This window comes from Thermobia domestica, chromosome 6 (assembly GCF_964235325.1).
Source record: "Thermobia domestica chromosome 6, izTheDome1.hap1.1, whole genome shotgun sequence".
Lineage (NCBI taxonomy): Eukaryota > Metazoa > Arthropoda > Insecta > Zygentoma > Lepismatidae > Thermobia > Thermobia domestica.
In genome coordinates this window covers 63,768,454-63,783,224 of record NC_137459.1, presented here as the reverse complement: position 1 = coordinate 63,783,224, position 14,771 = coordinate 63,768,454, and the positions used below count along the sequence as shown (strand labels likewise).

The 14,771-nt window shown below is 35.7% G+C and overlaps 1 protein-coding gene across 2 annotated transcripts in view; it reads left to right on the top strand.

Annotated features, from left to right (window-relative positions):
* The window catches only part of LOC145688035 (uncharacterized protein KIAA2013 homolog), an 81,626-nt gene that overhangs the window by 13,650 nt on the left and 53,205 nt on the right, over positions 1-14,771 (top strand). For both annotated transcript variants that reach the window (XR_014131832.1, XM_081761733.1), the window contains exons 4-6: positions 1,205-1,673; positions 3,081-3,207; positions 12,615-12,731. Coding sequence is in view for 1 of the 2 variants with exons in the window: in XM_081761733.1 (XP_081617859.1) it covers positions 1,205-1,673; positions 3,081-3,207; positions 12,615-12,731 (713 nt within the window). In the remaining variant the exon portion in view is untranslated. The remainder of the gene's footprint in view (positions 1-1,204; positions 1,674-3,080; positions 3,208-12,614; positions 12,732-14,771) is intronic.

The following is a 14,771-nucleotide window of genomic DNA, read 5'->3' as shown; positions in this document are numbered from 1 at the left end:
TTATTTGAATTATAGTACGATATTTCATGTGCGATGCGCTCACGCAACTCAACCAATGTCATAGCGAGTGGTGGCACAAGAACTCGATTCTTGGTGAAGGAAGAAATCACATAGGGTGAGATCTGGGGATCGTAATGATTATTTCATCAATTCTTCATCTCCCGCCGTTGCACAGCTAACCCACCATTTAGGAATTCGCTTGTTGAGATAGTCACGATTTTGGCGATGTTGTGTCCCAGCATCTTGCTGGAAAAATAAATCAGCAATGTCCTCCTCAAGTTGTGGTAACAACCATTGTTAAATTCGTAACACCTGTTACGGCATCTTCTTCAAAGAAGAAAGGCCCATAAACTTTCCGATAGGAAATGGCACAAAAAATAAATAAATAAAATAATGCATGTGGCTTCTTAGTGCCCCAAAGTCGCACCTTAAGTATGTTTACTTTGCCTTAATTGTGGAATGTTGATGCGTCGTTGAGAATTCATCCTCTTTCATGGACTGTTGTAATCTTTCACAGAAGGACGCCTTAAACTTAAGTCTGTTGTTTTCGGAGCTTGCACCAGCCGTAGACGATACGGCTTCATGACGAGACGTTTCCGCGAGACTCGTCAAAAAGTTCTCTGTAGAATACCGAGTTTTCGACTTGCTCGGTAAGTAGAACTTTGAGGAATCCTCGCATAGGTTGTATACTCACGATCCGCTGCTGCTGCTTCTACTGGAGGATGGCCGATCGATTTTTCCTTATAAGTGTAATTAGTTTCTTCAAATGTCGCGTACTAATTTCTAATTGGCGTGTACAGAAATACCGTTGAACACAAAATCGTACTTGTATGAAACTGCTTTCTGCTTTACAGTAGTGGCTATTTTGTTTACTTATAAATAAACTGCCTCCTGTTTTACACCAGCGTGACTACAACTCTGAATAGGTAACAAAAGAAAGAAAACATCTTCCTTAAAAAAAAAAAAATACATTTGCAAGAAATGCTCAGTACATTTAGAATAACAAATGAACGTAATTGAGAACGTCATTTTTACTTACGCTGATATTTAAACATATATTGATTTTTTGAATAATCTCTCGAGAGATACAGTAATGCTTCTACTAATGATTATTGCTTGGCATATTAAATTTATCCTTTGGTCTTTAATAGTTCATAGCGGGTAATTATAAATTCTATACCTATTAATTAAAATTTTGTTTCAGATCCAGTTGAAAGGTGCATAGGAGATCGTCTTGTTCCATTCTATTTTGAGTTTGAGGACTTCAATGTAAATATCCAGCACTCTCCATTATGGGCCGAGGAGCACCCGTATTTGCCTTACGTTGGAAATGGAGTGTTCGGTGCTAGTTTAAAGTTAAATTTACCGTTGTACATAAAATATGGAAGAACCTTGTCGTTACCTGTATATTTTCATCCAATAGCCATATTATCATCGAGTAGTGCGACATCCCGTGAAGCCACGGTAGTGCATTATCTGAACGGTGTTACGTACAGGTTCCAGTGCTTTAGCAATGGACTTTATGCATCATACCAATATTATGCTCATAGAACTTTACCATCTGTGTTAGTCCAGGAAATCAAAATTTTTAATCCAACAACTTCAAGTGCAATTCTTGATCTGGAACAGTTGAAAGTGTCCTCGTGGCCAACAGCCATTACACAAACTATAACGTAAGTACTTCAATAATGTTAACTTTTTTTTAAAATTTATTTATTGAAGCTAACTAGAACAGAAACAATTCTTAATAAAAATAAATAAATACAATAGAGTGAATTTGTAGAGTATTGTAGACAGCAACAAATAAAAATTAACAGAAAAAAAAAAGTAAAGTACAGAAACGAAGAAACAGAAAAAGAATTTTAATACCTCTTGTCATTTTTGAAATACGGGCATTACAAACAAAAGTTTGAATATACAGACAATCAGACAGATCGTGACGCCGAAGATAACCTCAAGTACTGCTGATTTCAAGTCTCAAGTCCCTTTTGCGATGGCTCTCTTCATTTTTGATATTTGCTGCATGACAAATAGATAAATAGAATTAGAAGCCGCCCTTGTACATTTAAAGGCAGAATAAACCGCTAGAAACAGCAATGTAACCATAAAAAGCAAACTGTATCACAATTGGTTTTGACAATATATTATAGTTTAACGAAAATGGAATATATTGCATTATATAGTTCAGTCCTACGTTAGTGATTTCCTATGTTTTTTAAGCCGAAGTATATTTTAAATCACGATCAAAATACTGTGTCTGTCTAGAATCCTAGATTGCCACCATCTCTGAAATAAAATTATATGAAATTGTGAAGGGACAAAATAAACTAACCCACATCTTTTTTTAGTTCTGATTAATAATAAATCTTTTAAAAGTGTTGTACCCTGACCTATAATACGAATTACTTATCAAAAATTCAAACCACCAGTATTTCACAACTTTTTTCTGCTCTTATTTAATTTTTCCTTTCTTACATCCTCTCTCCCTTATTTGATGCTGCGTTTATCAGATGTTTGATAACAATGAAAGAAGTGTGATTTTGTAGCGATTTCTGATCACGTTTTCAATGCATTATATTAAGTTATTCATTTTTTATTCCTTTTCCTGGATTATTTTGTTCCATTTGTATACTGGACAGTGAACTTCCTTTTTTAAGATATCCATTTCCTTACATATATTTTCATACTAGACTAGGAAGGAAATTTGTTGCATTCCTACTTATGCGTGTCTAGGTATAGCGCTTATTTATTTATTTATTTATTTATTTATTTTTAATGTCAGTATACCAATGCGTAAAATACCACAATTTTGAAGTCGTATAACAATGATCTGTGTGAAGTTAGAGAGCCACCTATCAGTTACCAAGTTCTCCTTGAACGAGTTAATATAAAGGATTAAGAATTTAAGTAAAGATTGCAGATTACAATATTTTTGTGCTTCCACAAGTCACAGAAACAACGAACACTATTGTACAAGAAATAATTATTTTACTTTTCTTTTTTCTGTGTTGTGTGGTGTTGAAGTTCGTTCGTTTCGATGTTGGAACTCATTATGATTTTGTTTGTATGTTCTCTTCCAGTTTACAAGACGTAAGCGGCAGTAGTGAATATCTAGTGGTAACGGGATCAGTAAATGTTCCAAAAACCAACCCAGAGGAAGTAATTGCTGTATCAATTGTAACGAAAAAATTACCAAAAAGTTTAGAGGTAGGATTCTTTCAAAGTAAACATGACTAAATTACATTTCTTTGACATAAATAGTGAAACAATGTTCTGTTTAGCAGTTCTTAAAATTAGGTAATACACATGAGCATAAGTCGCTGCTAGATTATTTGTAGCTTTATTTCCTATGTGTTGCACATTAGCAGATGTTTAGAAGTTTTGTTATCCAATTGAAATTTAACCTCACTTTTCAGTCTTATAACAAAATACTTTGGATAGTGTAATAATTACCTGTACCTTGGGCAGAAAGTGCTCATACGTATGCACTATACTTCATAGAATGTTAATTTAATAATAACAGAAGAAGAATGTTTTTAAGATATGTAAGATATTATTATGGGATAGTTGTTGCTATGTAGTTGTTGTTTATGGATACCGAGTCAGCAAGTTTGTGTGCTTGACAGTGTTAAGGAAAATATATTATAAAGTATATCAACTAATAAACCATTTTTAGCACTGTTTATCGACGTTATCATTTTTATATAAATGGTGAGAACGATAGTATATAATTATTAAAGACTACTACCACTCGAGATTTGTATATCACATTTCGACGAACCAGGTTGACGACTACCCTCGGTAAGTCGTTATAAAAATTTTGGTGCCTTCACACCGGGATTAGTTAAAAATTTTGGTTTACCTCACCCGGGACCATACCGCAAATTCACATCCCGAAGCAGAGTAAGGTTGAATTTTCTTTTTGTCATATACTTAATGAATACAAATTTGACCATATTACGAAGTGGTAGAACAATTATAAGAAAAATGGACAATGAAACAATGGAAAAGGAATCCCATAATAGTGACAATGGTGAACATAATGTAGCACCAGAAATTACATCATCAGAAGATCGAATCTTGCTAGTATTACAGCAGCAATTGATGCAGATTTCTACTGAGTTAAAGCAGACGATGAAGCATAACTCTGAAGAATTAAGTAGACGAATAGAACAGAAGTCTGATGAATCTAACAAACAATACGAGGAATTAAGCAAACGAATGGAACAGAAGTCGGATGAAACAAAACAATTAATTATCCAGACGATGAGCGATATCACCTCGCAGTTCGAGGAAAAATTAAAAGGAATATCGGAGCAATGCCAGAGTAATCACAACCACCTGAGCCAAGAAATCAGTAATATAAAAAAGGATTTAGAAGTAACCGAATCTTCTGTTCAACAACAAAAGATCCAAGTCATCAGTAATGCTAACAACATACGTACAAACACGCAATTGTTAGCTACGTTACAGGAAGAAATTAGAATGCTACAGGTTAAGGACCACACATACTACAAAAACCCGTGTGATGGTCGCTTGGAGTTTCCACACTCACCAGAGATGAACCCACCTTCGCCAGTATCTGATGAGGATATCATTTTAGAAGAAAGTCATCCGAAGAGTACAGATGGACGAAACATAGATGGTGTAATGACACATCACGTCATGAATAGGAACTGTCACCCAATGGGTACATGGAATGATAAAAGGAAGGTAAAATTAAGTGTTAAGATGAGTGAAATACGAGCCATGAGTAAATTCAGTGGTAAGTGTAACGAGAATGCTACTTCTTTCTTAGAGAAATTCCAGGATGAGTGTAATATAATGTGTATAGATAGATCACAATATATGAAACTAATCCCTCATGTATTACTCCCACCTTGTTCACTATGGTTTAAAGCAGTACGTGATCACATCAGTACATATGATGAATTCAAAGCGGCATTGATCGCGAATTATGAAAATGACTTTTTGCTGGCAAATAGAGATGCCACCATTAGAAATCAACACTTCAATCCTAGATTGCATAAATCTGTTGTAGAGTTTGTTGTAAATACATACAACGAATTAAAGGTCGTTAATCCATTGCAATCGGAATCGAGAATAATAGCATCAATTCGAAATTTGCTTCCATTTAAGTTACAACAGATCTTATTTTCCACACAGTGTATGAGTTTCAACCATTTATTAATGCTTGTCCAATGCTATGAAACTCAATACCATGCTATGAATCAACAAGCAGGAATGGGTAAAAATAAGAATAATTCAGACCATTTTGTGCCTGTTCGTAATTTGAATATACGAAGTGTGAACAATACGGAACATAACCTAAGCCGAGTAAATTCTAGCAGTCAAAACGAGCAAAATAGACAAAGTTATGTAGGGAATCCGCCTAACCTAATTAATCGTAGCAATCCATATGTTAGACCATATAATCAAAATAGGTTTAAAAATAGACGGAATGTATGGCGAAATTCCAGGAATACAGCGAACTACGTGGATAGACGTAATGGGAGGACAAGAGATGTCACTTCGCATCAGGATCCAGGTAGTGAAGTAATGTCTGTACAGAACAATAATACGGGACATAATCATGATTGTGCTGTGCAATGTACTTTATTAGAACCATACACCAGTATAAATTTAAACTAATTGCGGCTGATGTGGTAGGGGTTAAACCCATATCAGCTGTAGATTCTCATGAACATTTACCTAGAAATTTAAGCGATAATTCTTACGAACATTTATCTTCCAATTTATATGTTCGTGTTAATGATGAAAATGATCTTTCATACGACGTCTCTGTAAGTAATTATTCGGAAATAGCAATTAATAGATGTCAGTACCAATTTATACCTGTTGTAAATCGTTGTTGGTTTGAAGATGATACTGTCAATGATGGTTTTAATATTGAAGAAAATTTTGTATTTTTAAAATCCTATAGTACAGCTAAAATACCTATTCAAGTCAATGGGTTAAGTACTGAAGCTTTACTTGATACAGGAGCAAATGCCTCTCTATTATCGTATTCATTGTGGAAAGCAATTACTAGTAATTATTCGAATCCTAAACTACAAAAGGCTGAGAACCTTATCATAGTTGATTTTACAGGTAAACATAAAAAGAGAGTAGCTGGAATTACTCGTGTGACAATAACTATTCAAGATTTTGAAATATCAATCCCTATTCTGGTAATAAAGGAACTTAACGAGAAATTAATTATGGGTTTAGATTTATTATCACAACTACGTGTCATGCTTGATTTTAAAAACCAAACGTTGACTATACCGGGTATACCTCAGGAAATCGTTCAGAAACTGCTTCCAAAATTAGATAATCTTGCTTGTCAATATAATGATATTTCTCCTACAGTGAATAATGTTTCTGTTAGTGCAGAAAGTGGTAAATTAAATGATCCACGAATGGAAGACACACAAAAGTTGGTGGATGTAAAGGACGATGTATTGTTTTCTGAGCGTGTTAAATCACTCGAAAGCAGCCTTGATTTTGCTGATAATACAGTAAAAACTGACTTTAAGGATATCTTATATAAGCATAGAAATGTCTTTTCAGAACGTCCTGGGCGTTGCAAGGATTTTGTTTACTCTTTTAAAGTTAAAACAGACAAACCCATAGTAAACAAGCCCTATATAATTCCATATAGATACAGAGAAAATGTACATCGCAATTTTGGTACGTTGTTTCGACACTTTTGTAAAGATAAACATGCCGAATGGATTAAGCATGTCAACCAAATTACATACCTTTTAAATCATTCTATATCAGACACTCTAGGTGTGTCTCCTGCTAATGTGCATAATGGCTCTGATTTGGTTTTCCCTGTGGAACAACATTTTGATGTCAAACTAGAAGATTCGACAATTATAGATTCTTCCAATTTAGTGAATATGGTAAAAATCCGAAGACATAACAAATTTTTGAAACGTAATTCACAAGTAGAGTCTTTGCAAGAAGGAAAATATCGGATCAAGGTCAATGACTTAGTTTTTGTTAAACAACATCCACAAAGTAATATGTTGTTAAAGAAGATTTATAAATTTTGTGACATTTTCTCAGGTCCTTATTTATGTTTTAAGGAAGTAAATCCTAAGGTTTTTGAATTGTTGAACGCTAAAACAGGTACGTCAATTGGACTTCGTAATATAGATGAGTTAAAGGTTTGGAAACCTACTCAGTATACAAAGGAAAAATGGATGCATCTAGTGAAAGAGTTAGTTGCGCCAGATATTCTTGCTCAAATAAATAGGAATGAAGAATACTGAAAAAAATATATAATACACAAAAGGGTGTCTTTTATGTATGTAAAAAAAAAAAATAGACTTATTTTCTTCCTTTTGGTTATACAAACGTAGGTTATGTTTAATTTTTGATTTTTGTTCAATTTAATTTTCCCTGATTATCATTAACTAACGATAAATTTTCACTGATTTTAATTCTTTCTTATTAACGTGAAGAATTATAATTTAATTTATGATCGAGTAAACACAAGAATTGTTTTCATTATATTAATTTGTGTTGAAACTTTAATGTTAAAATTAAGTATTGATGAATTGAAAGATTTGTTAAAAATGTATCTATATATATATATGAAATGTAATGAAGATATATACGAGGTGTGATCAAAATATAAAGAACATATGTAATTTAAAAACATTATTGTAGACGGACCAGTGGTTCTTGAACATAAAAGCCAAACTCGCTTATGACTTTTATATTCAGTCCATTTGTCGGGCGACATTTTTATATAACAAAATACTTTGGATAGTGTAATAATTACCTGTACCTTGGGCAGAAAGTGCTCATACATATGCACTATACTTCATAGAATGTTAATTTAATAATAACAGAAGAAGAATGTTTTTAAGATATGTAAGATATTATTATGGGATAGTTGTTGCTATGTACATGTTTATGGATACCGAGTCAGCAAGTTTGTGTGCTTGACAGTGTTAAGGAAAATATATTATAAAGTATATCAACTAATAAACCGTTTTTAGCACTGTTTATCGACGTTATCATTTTTATATAAATGGTGAGAACGATAGTATATAATTATTAAAGACTACTACCACTCGAGATTTGTATATCACATTTCGACGAACCAGGTTGACGACTACCCTCGGTAAGTCGTTATAGTCTATATGAGATGTGGACCTATAGTTCAAGCTAGACTCAAAAGTCCCACCATAATAAATTAAATGGTCTTTCACCAGGAATTGAACCCGGGGTCACGTGCACCAGAGGTGCACGCATTAGTCACTACAACATTTAACTTTTTTCCTTCCTCACTAGTAGTCATTGTAATACATGTAATGTAACTCAAAACTACCGCAAATACTTTTCTAAAGGATGTATTAGTAATTCGCTGTTAGGTTTGGATGGGACTACACTGGAAGCATTTCAGTACTGGGTAAAATTGTAGGCCTTGGTATATCTAAGCTAAACTCCAAATCTCTCGTGCGAAACAACTAGTTCAAAACGACCATCCGGTGGTTTTTAACTGGGAGATGTGTTGTCATCACATCATGAGTTCCATTGCCGTTCTGTTTACCGGCTTCTGCTTCTTTCATTCAAGTACCTCGATCGTAGTCACGACGTGGAAAAAGCTACACTCCCAACACTATATGGATTTTTCACTGGTCATCCATCGAAGTACAAGGTGTCCAATTACAAGATACTGATTTAATATGCTTAAGAAAAGAGTGTATATTTACAAAATGACAAATACTTGTGCATCATTACAACGGATAAATTTCCGAAAAGATGGCAACCGGTGTATGTCCCCAACTACTTGCTCCACAGGACTTCATTCTCTTGATAAAATTTATTATCACTTTTTAGATGCTTGCTCATCGATGTAGTTGATAATACGTTCACACTGTTACGGGCTTATCTCCATTCTCCTTTGATTTCAGAAAACTCCTAAAGGAAGTAGTCGCAGGGAGTAAGCTCACATGATCTAGTTGGCCAGTTCTGGTCACCAGTGTAGAGATAGTTCAGTCCGGGAATTTCTAACGCAATAAGGCAATCGTCTCTTGAGAGGTGTGACAGGTAGCGCCATGTTGAAACCCATGCGTTCAAAATCAATTCTCTTCAGATGCGTCCACAATAAACTGGTGGCCATATTGCTATACCGTTGTTCTTTAATTATCACGGCATTCCCATCTTCGTCTTGGATAAAGTACGGTTCTATCCTCCACTAGTCGAAAAGCCAGAACACACGGTTATTTGTTGCGGATGCAGTTGGTGTCTTATGGATTTCACGAGAATTTTCTGCTGCTTAAATGCGACAGTTTTTAGTTCGTTTATGAAATTATTTAAGTAAAAATTTGCTTCGTCATTTTTTTTAAAATCTTCATTCACCCGTTGCATCCCCGAAATCTATATAACAGACTGTGTCCGTTGCAAGTGACCATTCAGTTTCAGTTCTTGAGCTGATTTTTAAAAGGCATGCATGTGCAAATTTTTTGTGAGAATGTCGTGCATGAAACTTTTCGAAATACCCAAGTGTTGTGATCAAGGCCGAATGGATTTTTTCTGGATTTGCAGTAACGCGACCCCGCACAACAGCGATGTTCTCAACAGACCGGTTATATCGGGAGCACGGTATTTTAATGTATGTTGCCAAACATGTCTCCTTATATTTCTGCGAACTGTGCTGTCACTAGGTGCACTTCTTTTACATCCAAGGCTTGCACGAAGCTGTCTAACTGTTCCTACAGAACAGATGCCATATTTCTTAGTTTTCATTATTACAACTCCTTTCTCCTTTGTATAGTACTTCGTGTCAACAAAACTGCAACCATCACTGATAAATAAACTTGTAAAAGCAGTGTTGCTAACTCAACTGCAAAACATTTGTAAATTATACTTGGTATTCTTAAATGGGAACATTTGTTCATTGCAATTATGTAAACATATATGACATTCTTTATGAAAAAATTATAGTATTAAGCATATTAAACCTATCGCTTTTGCTGGGACACCTGTACTCACCAAACCTTCACTGGTTTCGATGGGCTTAATGGGAACCAGTAGACTGGCACGGCTATGCCATTTGCTATTATAATTTTATCTCTTTGTGAAGTGGCTAAGAAAAAAAATTACTCTACTGTTTTTATTTGTACTTCTCACAATCGTCCCACGATCGAAGATGAAGCTAAAGGAGACGATAGGAAATGGAGTTTGAAATAATGATAGTAAGCACCATTCCCTTTTCGTTATTAGGACTCACCACTGGTATGACTTAGACTTACCAACTTAGTGCCACAGATCATTTGACTTTATCGTCAAGTTTTACCGATACTGTTGAGGTTAACCAACGGAAACCTGAGAATATATCAGGCAGGAAATGTATAATGGAAATACGTGAATTTTAAATCATAAAATCCATTAATTGTGTTTAGTGCAATTCTTTATTTGTTGCGTATATTAAAAAAGAAAAGAAAACCCACTAATATTTACACATACATACACACCTGGCCTATAACTAAAGTGCAGGCAGTGGTACTGAGAAATGAGTATGTGCAAGCTCATGCGCTAGGAGCGTTTCAGCATAGTTGGTGCAAACCACTGTTCAGGTACGCGGTGCCGAAAATAGTTGATAAAGCGATTTATTGGGGTGTTGTACATGGTTGAAGTAGCCAGGAGTCCTGAAGCATGTTTACGGAACTTGACCACATTCCACGATAAAAATCCAAGTAGCTCGTAGTAAAAATGACAGTATCATGATACGTTGCCGGAAACGAATGGCAACGATGCTCTACCGTCTGTGACGGTTGCACATTGGGTCAAGGCTTTCCGTTCATACCTAGAAGAGTCAGCATGTTTGGCCTGTAGTGGTCGTCCGTCCGTTAAGGAGAAGAAAGTGAAGTTAGTGTGAAGCCGTCTTCTCTCGGAAATGATTGTCACTGGATTATTAGAGCGTCCGTTAGGGAGAAGAAAGTGAAGTTAGTGTGAAGTCGTCTTCTCTCGGAAATGATTGTCATTGGATTATTAGAGAGGTATCTGTAGAAGTTCGGCTGTGTGGCACGTCCTCAAGGGGAAAGTGCACATGATAAATACCGCGGCACATTGGATTCCCCATCACAACTCTAAATTCCACCAAGGGTCGTGTCGACTACCAAATTTGAAATAGGAACTCGAACATGGGCCCTTTCGATTTTGATCTGTTTCTGTAGTTGAAAGAAACTTTCCAAGCCAAAAATTTTCCACCCCCGCCAAGTGAACTTTGTGGTGGACAAACACCGTGCGCGTGGGTTTTCTCTGGGTCCTCCCGTTTCCTCCCACTTTCTTCATTCCACCATTTCATTCATTTCTCATAATCACCGTCTCCTTTAGCCTAACCGGCATAATCGTGGGACGTAAAACTCAAAGATTTCATTTCATTTCCAAAAATTTTCCACATATTCCATCCATATTAATCGCCGCAGAGCAATCTATCGCTGAGATGAATTAAAACAATTTCACCAACGGCATACAATACCCACTACGGATTAGGAAGACAGTGCAGGACAACGCAGGTCAGTGATGTAATAATCAATGTAAGTCCAAAAATTGTCTGTATTTTTAACTATGTTGCCAATGTAAGTCCACGTTTATATATGGAGCTCCTTTGTGACTAAGTGATTAGGGTCTTTTTTGTTTCTTTCATGTAGTAAACTCCGATTCAATGACGGTGGGAGTGCATTGGTTCGAATCCCTCGTTAAATTACAGGCACAAGACTCATATATAACCTAAATTTAAAAAGTGGTTTAAAATATTTAACAGACCAAAACCATATCCACGAGGAAATTAAATGTCGACCGAAAGCAGGAAATTCGTGTTATTATTTAGTACAAAATCTTTTGTTGTTGTGAATTCTGTCGAAGAATTTGAAGCTTAAAATACATGAAACGTCATGCTTGTTGTGCTGTATTGTTGCGAAACGTGGTCATATCTTTGAGCGAAAAACGCAGAGTGAAAGTATTTGAGAATGAAATCCTGAGACGAATATGCGAACCCAAGAAGAACAGGAATGAGGAATGGCGGAAATTTCATAACGAGGAATTGCATAATTTATCCCGTTTACCAAACATTGTTAGGATCATCAGGTCTAGGAGGTTCAGGTGGGCAAGTCATGTGGCCAGAATGGAAAAAAGTAGGAACGCTTTCAAAGTTTTAAGTAGAAGTCCAATCGGAAAACGACCATTACGAAGACCTAGGGCGCAGATGGGAAGACAATGTTAAGATGGATCTTGCAGAAATAGGAATACAAAGCAGAAACTGGATCCAGTTGACTAAGGACAGAAGTCAATGGAGAGCTTTTGTAACGCGGCATTGAACCCCCGAGTTCCATAAGCTATAGAGGTTGTTAGTTTAAAATATTTAACAAACGACCGACAGAATAAAAGTGTAGCTACTTATAGAGTGCGGTAAGGCAGTTTTTGCTTTAAATTATAATGGAGAAAGAAAGCTAGATGTTTTACTGTAAGTAATTATGAGTTCTTGTCCTTTGTTTCGGTCTCATCGTATCGTCGATATTTCAATTCTCTTTATTTTATTTATTTATTTATTTATTTATTTTGGTAACGTTTTCTTCTTTCTTCCTCAGGTTATAGCACAAAATAAATTAACATTTGAAGTAATGACTGTAATTAATTACTCCGAATCCATGAGTAAATCAGATTATGGAATAAAGAAAGATGTCGTAGAAAGGCAGGCCAAAGAGGTAAGAGATCCTTTATGTTCCAACTTTATAAACGTCTTTACCATAATGTTCCAAAGTTCAGTTTGCTTTCTGCCGCTAGTTTTGTATTTGTATAGAGAAGGTATGTTTTAACATGTTGTGAGTAATGAATCGTGTTTATAAAGCCGTAGCCTGCATCCGCATGGGATTGGTTCTCCTTCGCACATGAAAATCCATAATTCTTTCAGTAAAATGGGGGAGCATGTGCTCAAATCATCTGTAGGTACTTACAGTACCTAAAGTAATAAAATTTGTGGCAGAGCTCCCTGTTGCTAATGGTTTCATACTTACTGCCCGTTCGATTCTCAGTGGAAGCTCATAGCGTTCAAATGCAGGCCAGTATTTATATATTGTGCGTCCCTGTGCTCTAAATATCACCCCTTCCCCCCGCACAAAATTACGTCTCAAACAAGGAAACAAGTTGTGATTTTGCAAATATACCAGCTCTTCTTGAGTTGCAGTTTAGGTATTACAAGTTACAAAAGTTAAAACGTAATTTTAAATGACCTTATTCTCTCAATGATGATTATGATTTCGTGGTCTGCCCGAAGGTATGTGCTTGACAGGAAGGTCCTTGGGTATGGTGAACCCATGGTAACTTGCCATTGCCTCCATGGGATAATGATGCACTAAGGACGGGACCTACAGCTTAACTTGGAATCCGAATCACTTGTATCCCCACCGGCAATTGAACCCGGGACCCCTTGATTACAATGCTGCAATGCAACGAGCTGAACCATCCTTCCATTGTGGACACATTCTCTCCGCAATACTGGCGTGCAATTTATTCATGTAGGTTTTAATTTACTGTCCGGAGAAATGCATTCTAATAATTCTTAATCAACCGTCATGTTATTTCTATATTTCATAATTTCACTTGAATTATGGTTGAATTTCTTAAATATTTACTCTCATTGTAATAGTAAAATATGGAATTAAAACAACTAGGAGCGACACCCGAATCCACAGACAGACAGAAGTAGCCTACTAGATATCTAATGGGGGTGTGATTTTGAAGCTGGGATTGGCTGACATCCATTGGTGGACGTCACTATGAGACACCAATAATTATTGGTGATAACTGATAAGAAAAATAATTGTTTACATTATTCACCTTAAGTAATGGTTTAATATCATCTATATTAACAATACAATAAGTTGCCTGTCTGTAGCGTTTTTCAACTCGAGAACCATAATAGATAGAAACATGAAATTTTAATATGTTTTAAAGCTCTCAGAGGAATGATCCAAATGACCTGTTCTAGGTATCTAGGTCACACCTGAGCTGAGATATGGGGGTGCAAATTCCCCATAAGGATAACATGGGAGCATTTTAAAAATAATCGAAAACGACCAATATTAGAGTTAAATTCATAATTTTCGTGGTAGCTGAGATGAACAGTGACACTTTTAATCCAATTCAACTCAAGGTCATACTCCACTCATTGTGAGCAAATTAAATACATTAATACATTTTCTCGCGCTTGCGCGGAACTCTGCGGGTTCCTAGTTGTAAGTATTTCTTTATTGTGAATAAAAAAAAAATCTCAAATTTTTGTCGCCCTGTGCTCGAGCACAGAATAGCACTAAGCTATAGGTACACGTCTTATATAGTGTTGGTACTAAAGAGGATTGTTAAACTCAAAGTCAATTATTCAAGAACACTAAATTATTATTTTTGTATTGTTTGGTAAGTAAGAGGGGAGGAGTGTTTTACTATGTATATATGCTTTGTTATTTTATGAATATTGTACGTTATGTTTAAATACGCAATTGAAAGTCAGGTGATATATGTGCTATGGAATTTGATCCAAATTTTCGTGGTGCAATGTGTAAACAGTTACTCATATAATTGTACGTGAGAAGAATGCAATCACGTGTAATCTGAACTCCCATGGTCTGCAGTGTTTCTGTTATGAACTCGCTTTCGCTCCAACCCGCTACGTACGTCTTGCAGGGTAGCATAGGTGTAGTCAGATTTTTAATATGGATGTGCGCAATGGTAACTAGAGCAGAACTTTC